At 44.2% G+C, this 16,444-nt stretch overlaps 1 protein-coding gene across 3 annotated transcripts in view; it reads right to left on the bottom strand.

Moving 5' to 3' along the window:
- XYLT1 (xylosyltransferase 1) overlaps positions 1–16,444 on the bottom strand; it is a 178,736-nt gene that overhangs the window by 84,662 nt on the left and 77,630 nt on the right. For 2 of the 3 annotated variants that reach the window (XM_040079051.2, XM_040079052.2), the window contains exons 1-3: positions 11,547–11,569; positions 11,355–11,461; positions 7,958–8,483 (exon numbers count right to left, since the gene is read on the bottom strand). In XM_040079051.2, the coding sequence (XP_039934985.1) occupies positions 7,958–8,483; positions 11,355–11,441 (613 nt within the window). In that variant the 5' untranslated portion in view covers positions 11,442–11,461; positions 11,547–11,569. Of the gene's footprint in view, positions 1–7,957; positions 8,484–11,354; positions 11,462–11,546; positions 11,570–16,444 lie in introns of those variants that run through there. The other variant, XM_040079050.2, reaches the window with a different exon arrangement.

The raw sequence follows: 16,444 nt of genomic DNA, 5'->3' as shown, positions 1-16,444 counted from the left end.
GAAATGCAGTGGTTAGGAAGACAAAGCTGAATCTGTGCTTCTTTGTTCTTGGTGGCATTTTAGGCTTAAAACAAAACACAAATCTAAAAGCTACCTGCTAACAATTAGCATGTTACACTGACACCCTAACATAGTTTTGTTATGGTTGCAATGTCGAATTAGGAAAGAATAACATTGAAGCTGCTCGTGCAGCCTTAACTCCAGCTCAGTCCAGTACTAATGCACATAGCTGCTTGCTTAGCATTGAATAAAATTAACATAATTAGATGCCATGTTTCCTCTTCAGGGTCTGTCTACTAAAATCATCATAATGAGTCCACTCCAGAGGTCCAACAACCATTTTATATGAAAACGATTATGTATGAAAAAGAGTAGGGCTCAAGTTTCCTTGTACAGGGAGAGGTTGGGTTTGGTGCTTTTGTTTTGGGCTGGGTTTCTTGGTCCTTCTGATTGTTCTCCCCACTCCCCCCAGCTTGTACCTTTGTACCAACAATTTTCTTTAGCCATAGCTGCATTTGACTTTCCCCACCACTACTCTGTCCACACATTTCAGGATCCCTGGGAAGCATTAACAATCACTTAAGTACTTTTCTTTCATCTCTGTACACACAGAGTAATCTTTATCAAAATATTCACTGAGCTTCTGCTACCCTCATGCTCTCTTCCCAGGAGGTTTGCAGCAAGGACATACTTAGCCATTACCCTCTCCCACGCTTGCCCATGCTCCCCCTTTCATGCTCCATAAAATGATAACATTTTCCAAAACAGAGGCTTGGTGAGAACTAGGACTGCTGACCATAAATTTTCCATCCCTTCTCCCCTCACTCCTTGTGTCATGTATTGCTCCCAGCATTTCCTTGAGATGCCATGTGCCAGATGATTTCTGCAAGTCTGCTCTAGGGGGCCAATTCTGCAGCCTCCAGACCCACAGGTGATCAGACAGACCTGACATGGAGAAATGTGACCAGACAGCAGCATCATGAGAAAAAAAACAAGAGGAACATCAGGCTCATTTCCTTCTCCCACTTCTAAACTTGCAGATGATCTAGACAGGAGTTATCTTTATTTAAATGAAATGATTAATTGGCACAGACACCCAACAGTTTTCCCCTCACTGAATTTCTTCTAAAACCAAAGCTGTCTATGCAAGACAGCTCTGACAGAGCCAGGCTGTGCTCACCACAGCCTTACTTTTGAAGGAAGAATCCCTCAGCTCTGCAATGGCACGATCTCACACATCCCTGAGAAACAGCAGTCCCCTGTTTTCTCCAGGGCAGCTCTCCCCAGAGGTACAAGGAGATGGCAATGTCATCCTAGTTTGGGATGCCACAAGGACATTTCTAGCAATTCCAGCTCCCTTACAAGATGTACACACATCTTCCTTCTGTAAAGAAACTTGTCCAGTTTCTGACTTACTGGCCAGATCTAGTTTCTAAGGATAATTCATTCATTTGGCCCTCTGCCTGGAGAACAAATCAGCTGTGAGCAGGGGGAAGGGTTTTGTCAGCTCTTACACCAGCATTGCCTCATCAGTCCCTTCAAATGACCAGAGTCACCAATGCAAGGCAGGGGCTGTCTGCACACCCAGACTGGCGGCAGGGGTCTGTGTGCCCTTTGGGTTTGTGCACTGACAAGCATTTCTATCACTTAAATGAGAGATTGCATTCCTCATTCATGCAATCAGGTAGGGCCCGTCTTCAGCCAGAACAGCACAGTATCTTTTCGTTCCTTACATCCCAGTTTTAATTATCCAAACTTGTACCTGTGCCCATAATAAAAGTTAATCTGTGAATCACTGACAACATACAACCTTCCCGAGATCTTACTTTTCTCTTAACAGTGCCACAGCTTCCCTGATTTTAGTAGAGTTGGTTCTGCTTCACACACGTAAGGGGGGAGACACTTCACCTATTTCATAAATTCATTTTGCCTAAAATGCAAGTACTGAATCTTGAAATGGCCCTTTATACTGAAAGCAGTGCTGGAAACACGGTTTCTAGAACAGAACACAATCTCTGTACACAGTGTAATTACATCTTAGCGTTCTGCAGAATACCAGTGCATGGCTTAAATGCTATTAATTGTAAGCAGTTTTGTTCCACAGGATGTTGTTTGCTGATAACTACTCAATTAGGGTTATTTTGCAATTAGTCTACTCACAGTAAATTTACTGCAGCCAGAGTCATCTGTGGTGCAGCAAATTAAAATGCTGTCTGGGCTGCATGTGCAGTGGCTCTTACATGCTCCTTAAACTGTGTATAGCTCACCACAGTGATTCTGTCACACTAACAGATTAACACACACGGAAGCAGCAGCAACAGCAGTCAATGTCATTTGGAAACCTGAAACCAGCAGAAAAAGACAAATCTGGGGTTCAATGATCTGTAGATCAAACCCAGTGAGTCCAAAAATGCACTGCCAAAACCTTAAAAGCTAAACAAACCATGCATTTCTATGTCACTGTGTGCATACACATGTATATTGAGCAGATGAAATCCTCTATTTGCTTCATTACAGCTCCCATTCTTTTAAAATTCTGTAGAGGATGCTCTCTTTCCATGCCTTGAGGAACAGCTCTGCTCCTCTCCACAAGTATTTGGCATCCTGTGGCTTATCCTCTCCCTTCCTGAGAATCACACCTCTTTCTGCTGAGTGCTTTGAAGTCATCAGATAGAAACATTATGGACATTCAGATTGCTATTGCCTGTGTGTCGTTCAGTAAGCAGAGCTCCAGAGCCCTTTTCTCTCAGTTTGAAAACGAAAAGGCTGTATTTTCTAAAATAAAATAGAAAATTTTCTTCCCAGCAGCCTCTAAGAAGCTGAAAGCACTTGCTTCAGTGTGCCAGAGCAGCATTATCAACAAGCAACCAGGGAGAAGGCAGTCTGATCTGCAAAAAGCTCTTCCAGTGCTGATAAATTATTTGGAATGAGGGAAGCTTGATTATTTTCCTACTTTATTCGGTTTACCCCACAGGGATGAAGATAGTGGAAAACCTGTTTGATTTAAAAACTAAGAAAAGACAACAGAAACGCTCATAGGAAGTAAATCAGGATCACTTGAGGCTCTCTGCTTTCCTAGGGACTTTTCATTTGCTAGAACTACATCTTTGAAAACACTTCTCAAAAAATTCTGCTATGTACTTTGGTCTGTCTAGGGCCATAGATCTGGGTCATGAGAAAAGCCAGTTGGGTAATCAATGATAAGGGTTAGACCAGAGTCTCCCCTGGGGATATGGCAGGTGAGAGAAGCTGGCCCAGAGGAGGCCTGGTGCAGATTCCACCTGGGACTGTGCCCGCAATGACTCCTGACTGGTGGCAGTGACCAAGCAGGAACTGTGCTCTGTGCCCATCGAGTGACTCTGCAAGGCAAGGGGTGCAGAGCTGCAAACTATGATCCACATGGAAGTGAAAACAAGAGAACTCAGAGCCTGAATCCAGCCACTGGGTCAGCAGCTGGGGTTTTTTTCACCTCAGTAGGAGGACAGGAGGTAGAAATCACAAGTTCAGTATCAAGTTGAAATGCGGAGTTGTGTAATTGCAATTGCAGTGCTGCCCATTGCTCTTGGGCAGGGTCACAGTGCCTGTTCCAGGACTGTGCTCCTGTCCACAGTAATAATAGATTCTGTGGGGGTAACGTGGCACAGATCAGGTCATTTGTGCTTTGCCCAATGGGATTTTGCCTAGGTACAGAGTGATGGGTGACAAGAATTCTCATTTAAACTTCTGCTCCTTCCCAGCACCTCTGCACAAGAGGAGGACCATGCCTGATGACGGACAAAGAAGGGAGGCAGCTGGTTCACGTCCACCAACAGCTTTGGCGAGCAGAAGAGAGTCTGGCACACCACAGAATCAGTGTCTGTAGTCTGGCCTGTACAGATTTGGGCCAGAAATGGCCCCAGCAAGGGAACATCTGCCACATTGTTCACAGGTTGCTGATCTTTGTACCATGTCTCCTGAGACAAAAGGAACTCACTAAAGGATGTCTGCGGGCATCTTCTCCTCAACCTGAGCAGAACTGGATTTGCTATTTCCTCATCTAACCTTGTGCTGAACCTACACTGTCCCTCTTACATTTGCCAAATGCATTTTCCCCAAAACACGCTTCCAAAAAGGCCAAACATTCCCTTCTGAGCGAAGGGAGACTTGCAAGCTGCCCGTTGCCCTGCTCTCAGCTGGGACTGGGTAAGGCTGCACATAAAGCCTTGGGCACCAATCTCCTGGGCCATAGCATTTGTGCCGTGTTTTTAGGACCAGCTTGCAGGGAAATGCAAGCCCACCTGCTCTGCAAGCCAGGTGACTGGTGAAGGTGCCATGTCCAGTTCCACTGCTTCAGCAGCGCTGCCCTTAGAGGGACTGCAGCCCTCACGGAAACAACATTTTAATAATCCTTTTATCACCAAAGATCCTACAATCAACTTCCTCTGCCTGTTGCCTTTGGAAACAATAAAACACTTTAAAAAGAAACAGCTTGTAAGATCCTGTTCTCGGTGATAACCACTGAAGTGAATGTATCATTAACATTTATGACAATCCAGCTGGATGGAGTCCTGTCCATGATTGATAGCTACACTTAGCAGCGTCATGGTTTTGATCAGCTGAGACAAGATCCAAGGGGATTAAACGCTAGATGACATCTCAATGGAAACCACAGCACTGGGAACACGTTTATATGTTGGGATAATGGATGAATGTGCTGCTCCAATGCATAAATATTTATACTTCACAGTTTTGCAGAAAACAGACAGGAAACCTTTGTTCAAACCAAACCGACGGGAACAACACTCACATGCTGAACACAGACTCAGACCCCAGATGTCTGACTGCTGCTGAAAAACACCAGATCGCTTTTTTGGTACATGAAGTGCCGAGGCCTCCTCCCACATCTCCCTCTACCAGCAATCCTACCAATGGGGCGTCTTGCGTGCCCAAAAGCTGATGCGCAGTGCTTCACAAACATCTCCCATAACCAAGCTCAACTCCTCTCAGGGATCAACAGAGCTGAAGAATTCACCTTTCATGAGGGATGGAGCCACTCTGTGAGTGAAGAACAGCAGTATTCATGTTCTACAGTGGGAGGAGAGATATGGGACCACAACACACTCAAACTCAATGTACTTTTAACAGGGCTATAAAATTCAAGGGATCTACCAAATTATATACATACAAGGCCTTCCAGAAGGCACTGGGCGCTTTCAATTTTGGGGTTCCCCCACGTCTGTCTTGACAGTTCTGTATTCAAACATTTGGGAAATGACTTCAAGGTCTGGATCTCCTCCATAGGTTTGGTGACCCAATCTTTCTGAGCATTGGTGCTTCCTGCATTAGCAACTCGTGTCCCATTCCACATGCTGCTGCATTACCACTTCCCCACAGCAAAGCTCCCAAATCTGCTCTAGAGCAACCTTATATGGAACACAGGATGTCCAGACTTTCTGCCAAGGAAATCTGGCAGCTGAAGTGGTTAACTTCAGCTGTCAGCATAGGCAGGAGGAAATAACCTTGAGGCAAAGAAAAGTCAACATTTTCCACATGTATCCATCTGGCTAGGCTAACATGTCTCTCAATTATTCTTTTTAAACAAGTGTCACCACTTAAAAAAAAAAATAAATTAAACTATAGCTCAGCAAACCAAAAAAATTTAGACATAATCTTTTTGCACCTAATTTTTAATGTGGTTTATACGCATACCGCAGGTTTTTCCTAAATTAATCACATTTTCATCATTTTTCTAGTCATATTTGTAGCTCCCAGTTTTCCTGAGAATTTTACTCTGACATTACAATGGAAGCATTTATACCAATGTGCTCTGTACATATATGCTGAAAGGCTTCAAGTGTAAAATGCGACACTGCTCCTGGTTCTAAGACCACACTATTATCCTGACTGCAGGGTATAAGAGATAAATCCTGTATTTAGAAAAGAAGCAGTAAATATTTCTTGAGAAACCTGTTTTTAAGTATGGCAGTTGTTTAAAACTTCTGGAAAGTCACCCTGCATCCCTGGGAGATAGATTACCACATAGGGCATGGAGCCATAGGTGTGTGCAAAATTGCACAGTTGCAGTGTCTGCCCACCCTAATGACAATACATCTTCCAGCGCTTGCCAGGGTATCACTTGCATATTTGTGTATGGGATACATTTACCCACACAAGATTTATAGCACTGATCCCATTACTAAGACATCTTTTTGATCCCAAAAGTGTAGGACAGTGTCTGCAGGGTGCTGACGTCCCTCAGCTTTCTCACAGCCCACAGCTGACTGCCCTGCCCTTAGGGAAGAAGGGGGAAGAAGAGGGAAGGAAGAGTAAGTAACCCACGTGCCTATCACAGTGGGTTCCACCAGTGGCACCTCAGAGGGACCTCAGCAGTGCCCAGGGGTACTCACTGATGCTCATCCTGTTACTGATGTCTGCTTTTGCTCAGTTTTTAATTCTCTGCTGTTCTCTTGTCTTCCCTTCAGCTTTTACTGTGCTACCTTTACTGTCCCTGTCCCCTTTTTCCCGCTGAACACCATATCCTCTGCCTGCTCCATTAATTCTTCATCTCCTGTGTCTGCCCCCCAGTTTAACAATTTGGAGTATTACCATGATAAGAAAGGGAGAGAAAAACACCAAAAGAGACATGGTAAAGAACCAAAACAAAACAGTCACAGATGCACTGGGGTGGGGAATGGGGGTGCTCATCCATCCTGGTAAGATGCACCAGCTAAATTAAAAGCCTAAGAATCTTGTTACAGGGAGATGTGCTTTTTTGGATACATTCTCTGGGGCAGCACCTCTTTTTCACCATCTGTACAGGAAATTTAACCTCCTAATCTCTGTAATAGCAGCACTATCCTTCTCCCTACCACACTGAAATCACCCTGCTGTAACCACTGCTTTGTGATGGTGCAGTAAACAAGCCATCAGAGGATGTTCCCAATGATAGGAACTAAACATCCCCTGGTTCCCATGGATCCCCATGTTTATTCTACAGTCCCAAGGCAAGACCCATTCTCTAGTTTATAAATCCCCTCTGCACTTTCAGCTTGGACGAAGACATGGCATATCCTTCTGTTGGGTTGGAAGTGCCAGTTACAGGGTGGGGACTCTGGACTGTTGTAAAAACAAATGCTGCTGTGAATAATGCTGCTCCTGATCAATACCCACTGTGATCAACTGATCAATGCTACCTTTTTTTTAAAGGCACTCTACTCTGCAGAGGGCTTATAGGTGGATGAACAGTGGCACATGAAGCACTTTTTGAAAAGCAGAAAAAGGTCAGCTCAGACATGCAAACTGACAGCAAGCTGAGAGGTAACTTGTGATCCAAGGGCATGGAGAAACCAAAGCAACAAATCAAAGCTTGGCTTAGGCCAGCAGAGTAACTGACTCTCCAGCAGTGATTTTGAAAATAACTTTTGCTGATTCAAGAACATTAAAAATAGAAGTCAGCCACAAAATTGGATTTTCCCTGTGCTTTTGGAATTTTTTTTATGTACTTCTGACAATTACCTGGGGTTATCAAAATGCTCAGGACTCCACTGCGACAGAAAAATAGCCAGCCATATGGCCATAACAGCAATGCCACTCCTGTACTGGTTAGCACAAAGCTCCAAAATTCACAATGGCTGTTCTCTGATTACCAAAAAGCACTCAACTCCTGCACAGCATAACAAGATTTTGACTGTGCTTCTGTTTGTCTGTAGATTAAGAGCTACAAGAAATAGAAGTAGCAGCTGAATACCTAGATCACACTGTGCAACAAAAATATGGAGGAAGTGAATTTTACAGGACGTGAATTCACAAGGATCTTGTGACATCCATACAATTCCCTGCTAAAAACATCCTCAAAGCCTCCCTTGTTTTCACAGACCAAGTCCATTACAAATCCCTGCAATAAAGCCATTTTTGCCGTCAGAAGGCTGTTCCAATTACACAGACACTGTGTTATTCTATTCTCCATCTCCCAACTTACCCTCCAGGGCACAGAAACGTGTCACCTGCTCCGGCATCAGCTTCCCGAGCTTGTGCTGGCAATAAACGTCCGCGATCTCCTGGCGACACTGCTTGGACTTGGCGCGGGACATGGCCGAGATCGCCTCCTTGCCCGTCACCTCACACTTGGGTGGCTGGTCGTATTTCAGTTCAGGGGAGCTGTTCTCAATTTTTGGTAAGAGATGCTGTGGGGGAGACCTGTCAATTTCCTTCAGGTTGTGGTTGTTGCTGCTGTTTTTTCCCAGGTGATCGCTGAACTGCACCACCTCGTTGGAGTTCTTCCCCAGCAGCAAGTTCTCCTTCATCTTTTCCTCTTCCAGTTTCTTTCTCAAGTGCTCCTTTTGTTTGCTGAGGGGTTTTTTCACCAGTTCGGACTGGTGTTTTTGCCTCTGAGTCCTGGGAGCAAAGTTACTGTTATCAATAGTTTCAAAGTCCTTGGGGACCGAATTTTCATTATTGCTGTCTGTTCGCATTTTCTCTTTCGGTCGGTGGGAAAAATAGCCGTCCTATAAATGGGGAGAGAAATTATACTCATCTTAGAAACAGTCACATCCCATGCATTACAGGCATTTCTTACATGAAAACATACATCAGTTACAATCCAACATCCTGCAGAAAATCCCTGTGCTGGGATTTGCAGCAAACAGAAGCTGAGAGGCCTCTGGGGGGCCCAAGTCACCTGCACTGGCATCTCTCCTTCACTGGGCCAGAGTCCAAGCCCTATCTCAGACGGAGCAGGGAGGTTTTACACAGGTTTGTGAGCAGTGATTAACCAGACACTTCACCCTGACACCATTAAATATCCATGAGAAAACAGACACGGGTTTCAAGGGAGCAAAAGCAGGTCCTCCCATGCTTTCCTTGAACTGCCTCGTTGCTCTGCAGAAAGCACCACCTGACTACAGCCTGAGCTTTCTTCCAGTGAAGTAACTTTGCTACAAAACAAATACCCCCTAATTTTGCCCTTTTTTTGTTTGTTTGTTTGTTTTGTTTTTGTTTTGTTTCTAGGGTTCCTACAGGTTTGAACTCTCCCTGGGAAGGTCAGAGTCAGGCTCAGGTGTTAAGTTTTCCTCCTGTCGATACTCTTAGATAAATACACAGGTCATAATTTGCAACATTCAAAATCTATCATATAAACGAAAAGAAATAGACCATGTAAAATATTGTCTGCATCACGGGTGGGTGAGGTTGAGCTGCCTATGCTCCAGGTGTGGAAACTTGTGGGGGATGCAATTTTTAGCCCCATGGACATGGAAATATCTGTTTGCAAAAGTAACCAGTAGCAGATAAATTCAACGATGAATGGTTATTAAAACATCTGAAGACAGCAGTAAAAACCTTGATAGAGTTTTTGAGTCTCTCCTGTCTCCTTTCCACTTGTGGAAGACCTAACCAAAATCAAAGACTGGGAAATGACAGCATCACTAATGATGACTGATGGGAGCATCTTTCAGCACCTATCAACCACATTTTGTATTCAAAACATTTATCAGCATGAGCTAATTGTTTCTCACACCTCTTCGGGAGGAGCTATTTAATAGTCAGTGTTTGCAAAGGAGAGGGAGATAATGACTTCTCCCAGGCCATGCAGGGAGTCAGTACCAGTGTGACCTCAGAAGCTCGGCAATGGGAAATGTTTGAATAGTTCACTCATTAGAAGAAGTTATTTAGTGAGTGAATAAAGTGATTCTCCCTGAAAATGCCTAGTTTACAACTAGCTCGAGCTGTCAGACACAAATGAATGCAAAGGAGTTTAAAAACAAACCCAACACCAGACAGCAACTCACAAACCAAAATCCAAAGGTTTTTTCAAACAAACAAAATACTTAAAGTTTGGACAGAAATGTTTTTTAAAAAAATAAAATTCTAACATGTAAGGAAAAGCATGAAATCAATTTCTTTTCTCAGGCTTACTTTAAGGAAAAGAATAGCATTTATACAGAAACACAGGTTTCATTTAAGTAGAAAAAGACTTTCAGGATCATGAAGCCCAGTCATTAATCCAGAAGTTCACCAAGTCCACCACTAAACCATGTCTTCTAGTGCCACATCCACAGAGCTTTTAAATCCCTCCAGGGATGGTGATGCCACCCCTTTCCTGGGCAGACTGTTCCAGTGCCTGACAGCATCTTCCAGGAATAAATTTTTCCTAATATCCAATCTAAAGTTTCCCTGGCACAACTTGAGGTCACTTCCTCTTGTCCTGTTGCTTCTTACCTAGGAGGCCAGACCAACGCTGACCTGGCTGCAGCCTCCATTCAGGGAGCTGTAGAGAGCCATTTGGTCTCCCCTGAGCCTCCTTTGCTCCAGGCTAAACAATCCCCACTCCCTCAGCTGCTCCCGGTAGGGCTTGTGCTCCAGCCCCTTCCCAGCTTTGGTGGTGTTCATTGAAAACCAAAGAGAAACAAAATAAAAACAAAACAGCTTCAAGTCAGCCTTCATTCCGGGGAATGACCAAACTAAACAGAAAAAAAAAAATTACTTTCAGGGCCCAGCTCCCAGCACTTGTCCTTTATCTTCAATGGATCGTCAAAGAAAAACACCAACTCTGTCTTCTTCAATAAACCCTTTCTGAGGTCTCTCAGGCAATGCCATGACAGGATATCTCTGTGTATCTTGGCAGCATTTTCCCTCACAGGCTGACTCTTGCTAAATAATTTTTGTCTTCAAATTTTTTTTTTAAATAATCCTAATGTGAAAAGCAAATGCATGTTGATAAAAGAGGAAGGAAGGGAGAGGAGATGTTTGCTATGGTTCTTCACAGTAATTCTTATTACCCACAAAGGAGACACTGGCCTGCACCAGAGCAACAGGCACATACCTGGGGAGTGCAGAGCCCTGCCCACACTCTGCCCTCCTGCTCCTCCCAAACCTCTCTGGAGCACGACAAAGTGCCAAAAGATGAGGGGTGGGCACGTTCTTGTTTCAAACAGCATCTGACATTATGCTCGTGTGAGGTTTCCATCGGAACCTTTGCTCTCCAGTTTGCCACCCCTGCCCCAGGAGTGCTGGACAAGCTGTGCAGTCCCTGGACTGCCAGAGGCTGCAGCTCCAGCCATTGCAGCAGTGATGCCACCACGCTAGGACACAGCACAGAGCTGTGAGGAAACCTCAGGAGAAAAAGGCAAAGCAAACAGCAGATTTATTGGTGTACAGTGATGCCACCACGCTGGGACAGAGCACAGAGCTGTGAGGAAACCCCAGGAGAAAAAGGCAAAGCAAACAGCAGATTTATTGGTGTACAGTTCACCTCTTTAAACTATTTCCCTCCTTCAAGTGCTTTGCCCCCTCTAGGAAATGCTTCTCCAAGTCTGCATGCTGGAATCTGAAAAAACCAAATGAATTCTAAATGCTTCCAAGGCAGACACGAAACGAACCTGGGACACAACTCTTCTCTGCCTGCAGAGACAGTGAACACAACAAAAACTCCCACCACACAGGACACCCAGTGTCTGCAGAGACATCTCTTCGGGAGGAGCAGGGACTAAAAATAAAGCAAGGTCCGTACAACAAGTGTAAACCCAAGAGCTATAGATATACACTGAAACATAAGGACATGTCATAAATACCCCAACTGGAAAGTCAAACCCCGCCTCACGCAATCTCACACCTGTTGGTGCAAGTGCTAAATGCCACAAACCCCAAAATCTCCACCCACCTTTGATCTGCATTTCCCTCTTGATTGCTTTCAGCCAAGCCGAACGTGATTTTCACAGTACAATGATTTCATGATAGGCTCCACACGTGAGAGCAGAACGTACCCGTTTGCAGTGCAGAGGAAATGAAACTCAGCACTCTGGGCTTAGAACAGCAGCAGCTGCTCTAAGTTGTGTATTCATTTGTGAAGTTCAGGGGTACGAGCAAAAAGCAGCACATCAGGTTTTCAGCTGGCTACAGGAAGATGGGTTTTACTTGCTCTGCAATACTTTATTTTTACAGTGCTGGATTAATTGCAGATTTCATTTGTCATGGATGTCTAAGGCATTCAAGACAGGGCAGAGTCATCTCGCAGAAAGATGATCTTGAAACCAGGCAATCCCACTTCTGACAGTACCATGGGACATACATCAGCAGGTTCACTGTCTGAATCATCATTTTTTCCAACAGTTATTTGTTAGCAGCACCTCCTTATCTCTGTGCTTGCAAATCACTGAACAAATGGAAGGCCATACCAGGACCAAAAGAGAAGTGTAAGCGTATTAACACAGCCCGTATGTGTCCACAGCCAAAGATGAAAGCAGCATTTTCAAACCAACACCTAACACTGCTATTGAAAGCATCATCTTGGTCTTTGCAACACAGCAATTCTCTCAAGGCATAGACCAGAAGAGGCTCTATCCAAAATCAACTCATTTGAGACGCTACCTTATTAAATTACTCAGTATTAAAGGTGACACACACAACATGTGCCTTTCCTACAGCCCTAACCTCTGTCAGTTTAAAGCCATCCCCTCTCATCCAATCACTCCATGCCCTTGCTAAAAGTCCCTCCCCAGCTCTCTTGCAGCTGCTTCAGGTACTGGAAGATGCCAAGATGAAGTGTGACATTGTGGATGTGTATCACAGAACACAGGCCTAAGAGAAGGATTGCCACAAGCAGAAATGTTCTGTCCTAACTTTATCTGGTTCTCAGAAGATACAAGGAGAGGTTAACTGCTGACTACTCAATGGCAAGAGCCCTGGCAGAGAGAGTTTTAATGACCGTGGGGCCTCTTGTGAGCGTGTGCACGCTGCAGTTCAGGAATAACAAGCAAATACTCCAAAACTGGGAAAGAACAGTCTGTACCCAGGAGTGTGCATGAGATCACTGCCAATTACATACTGATTGCCATTGATGCTAAAAATAGTATTATAATATTAAAGCAAAAATAACATTTTAAGCTCAGAGCCACTTTATGTAATGTGAGAATTTGAGTTCTGCTCCAAATTTTGCTCCCTGTTGAACACACAGATTTTAATTCTCCAAACTCCATCTCTGGTGTGTTTTATTAAAGTTTGTCAGACACAATGTATGCTCTTTGGTGTATTAGCCACTTTACCTGCAGTGATTGAGGGTCTGGGCCTTAGGTACTCTGAGCCTGATTGAATCCAATGTCTCATCTATCTCAGGAGAGAAAGCCTGGGTTTCTGCAGAGACTTTGCAATCTGCTGAGGAAACCATGGAATAAATTGCTGCTGTCACCTACTACAGACCCAACAACAGCTGCTGCTGCTCACTGCATCTAGCACAAATACAAAGAATTTGGAAGAACTTCGCAGCTGTCCGTAATGACAAATGGATTTTATGACAGCCTGTTACCACTCCCAGAGGCTTTTGCAAGTACAACCCACACCAGCTCAGCCAGACCCCAGGTAAGTTTGCACCTGCAGCCCGCCTCTCTTCACGTTTTGCTAGACTATATTTGCAAGACACATCTGTCACCTGTATTTGCATCCAAGCTAAGCATGTTCAAGCATAAACATGCATTTGGGTTTGGGGTTACCCAGGTCACAAACCCTCTGGAACTCTTTCAGGGACAGTTCTGCACCCTGCATGCTAAAGGCAGGAGGTTAAAGACAAAGACTATGGTTCCAATACTGGGCACAGAAAACCTCCACCAAGCCAGCCCCTTCCCAGTGGGGCATCCCACTGCAGGATCAGAATACACTGCAGAGCCATTAGGTACACCTTCAGAGTGTCCCACTGCCCCTGGGAGGAGCTCCTCTGCCAACAGCCTGGATTAGGCAGTAGGACTGGCAACTTTTGCAATACAAAAAAAGCCAGCACTAGACCAATTTCAAATCTGCTTTCAGAGAGAGAACCTAAGGTGCATTTAAATCAGCACAGACCCAGTCATCAGCAGACAGGGGTGCACCCGTTCTGCAGAGAGCACACAGACTGTGGCTGAGGGATCCAGCTCGAGGCACCAAAGCCACGGGAAGAGCCCACACCCTGCAGGCAGACACTGCTCCAGCATCACCTGCCTCACACCTGTGGAGGCACAGTGCTGCTGCAAGGCTCCTTCTGGAGAGGCTTTGCAGGGAACGTAAAAGAAAACCCTCATCAGTTCACAAAGGCACACAATAGGAGCTTGCATTTATCTGCCAGAGGTGTTCATTGCATTGTGCAGAGCACTTCCTCCCGACAATAAGAAAATGCTCCCTTCTTAGGGAAAGTATTCACTGTATGATTTCTTTATCAACAAAGTCCTATAAATACTATACAGATGGATGGACCATGCGCAACCAAGCCCTGAATGGCAAATGTTCACAGTTACAGTTTATCTGGCAACTCATTTTCTCCCCAGCACGGAAGGATTTGCTGTCTTTTTGTACTGAGAACATATTCTCATATTCTTCCTCTGGCAAAGCTTGGTACCTCAAAGACACAGAATACGCACACGCACACACGGAGCAACAAAAACTCACACAGATCTCCCTCTAAATACAAAGCACTAGACACACTGGCCTTGTGGACCAGCTATAAATCAAACACCTGTACTATAAAAAACTACATTACTTTTCCTCCTTTTACATAGTAAAGCACCCAATTATTGACTTCCTTTAAAAATATGCAATGCCTGGGCAGTCATGCAGGATCACACACAGCTGATGCCCCCAGAGCTGGGGCAGGCACTTGCTGCTTTGCTGGGGTGAGCTGCTCAGGATCCACACCAGCTCACAGCTTCCAGAGGTGGGGAATAGCTTCAAAATATGCATCACATGTCAAAGCCTCAGAGATCTGGTCAGGATCTTTCACAGGATCATCTATTTTACCTGTCATGTGACTGAGAAGAATTTAAAAAGAACTGTGTAAAGATAATTAAAACAAGTTTCTGTTCAATAATAATCACAGCTGTGACATATTACTTTGTCGTGCGTGTTAATTATTTCAATAAAGACAACTTCCAATTTCCAGAGGAGTCAGAGGATGGCCTCTCTACAATTAAATCTTTTTTTTTCTGCTCTTATCTTTGTACATTTGTGGGCTGTTTCTTGGTTGAAATCACAACCTTTTGCATCCAGAACTACAAATTTTACGCTGTCTTTACATTGTCTTCTGTCCTACCACACTCACATTTTCCAAACTGTAAAACCACCACTTCTCTGCCTGAATCCCTCATGCAGCCACATGGATGCAGAGCAGACATCCCACTGTGCCATCAAAACAAACAAGAAACTGGGAACTTTAATTGAAGATGTGGTTGATGTGCCATGGGACCCTTGGAAATGAGTACTTTTGGCAGGTTTGAACGAAAGCGAGGCCAAAGACAGCAGATGGAGGAAAGGCAGCAGATGTTAATGCAGTTATATTTTTCCATATGTTTTTCCGTTTTGCTGCAATAAGTACATTGTACTTTAATTGTCAGTGGCTGAAGACTTGGGAGAAACGTTTTGTGAGAAATATATTGCGTTACTTTATGGCTTTCATTAGAGAGGGAGATGCAAAAGGTGAAAATGGGTTTATTGACTCGCAAGCTGGCTAAGATGAAAGACGTAATTGCTTCAAACAGAGTGCTTTCTGTTATGTGAAAGGAAAATGAGACAAAGCAATAATTTGGGTTAAAAGGGGGATTCTGATACTTGAAAAAGCACGAGTCCTTTAGGCTCAGTTCTAACAGATACAGGCACAGCCAGCCCAAAACTACAACACTGGGCATTTCAAAATGCAGAGAAACAGATGGACCACCACAAAGTGCACAGGGGACCCTTCAGCGGAACATCTGCATTGGTAAGTGATTGTTTAGAGGATTATTTTTCCCTTCCTTTCCAAAACCGTTGCCATCCTTTTTTTTTTTTTTTTCCCCAGTGTGATCCAAAACACTAGAAATAACATCATAAAAATGTCATTAATAGAAGTTGTTTTTATTTCTTTTTACATACATACATAAAGGGAAGATGTTCTGGTTTGAAATCAAATGAAAACAGCTTCAAAAATCTGGCTGCTTTCCTCAAAGGAGTTTTTCTGGTTTTTGCTAACATGTGACTTACTTTGAGAGTGATTTAGATTAGGGAGTAAAATAATATTGCATCCCTCAAGAGACCAAACAGATTTTCACATTTGTCCCAGCTTAGCATAGTAACTGTACAAAAAGCCATATTGTACCAACAGTAATTTCAGATCTTTTTCTGGTTATTAAAAAGTTTGGAATACTGCTAGAGGGAGCTCTGAAAGCACACATTCATAGCGCTTCCAAAACTGACCACTTCGTTTTCTGCTCATTTACCCTTCTAAGAGAAGTTTGGACTTTGATAGCACAGACCAGTCAAATGTATTCAATCCATAACAGAACTTCATTTACAGCCATTAACTGCCCCCACTTTGCACATTTTGCTCCTTTCCAAGTGACACTGAACCTCAGTAAGACTCCAGATTCAGGCACAAGCCCTGCTTTTGGCCAAGGTCCCTCCCGGTCCGACTCACCACCAGGAACAGCAAACACTCCCTGGGCTGGGGCAGAGGCAGCAATGAGCTGGGGCAGGGATT

The sequence above is a fragment of the Hirundo rustica genome, chromosome 15 (genome assembly GCF_015227805.2).
Source record: "Hirundo rustica isolate bHirRus1 chromosome 15, bHirRus1.pri.v3, whole genome shotgun sequence".
In the NCBI taxonomy this organism is placed as follows: Eukaryota; Metazoa; Chordata; class Aves; order Passeriformes; family Hirundinidae; genus Hirundo; species Hirundo rustica.
Note: the sequence above shows the minus strand (reverse complement) of the source record. Positions and strands in the feature narration are given on the sequence as shown.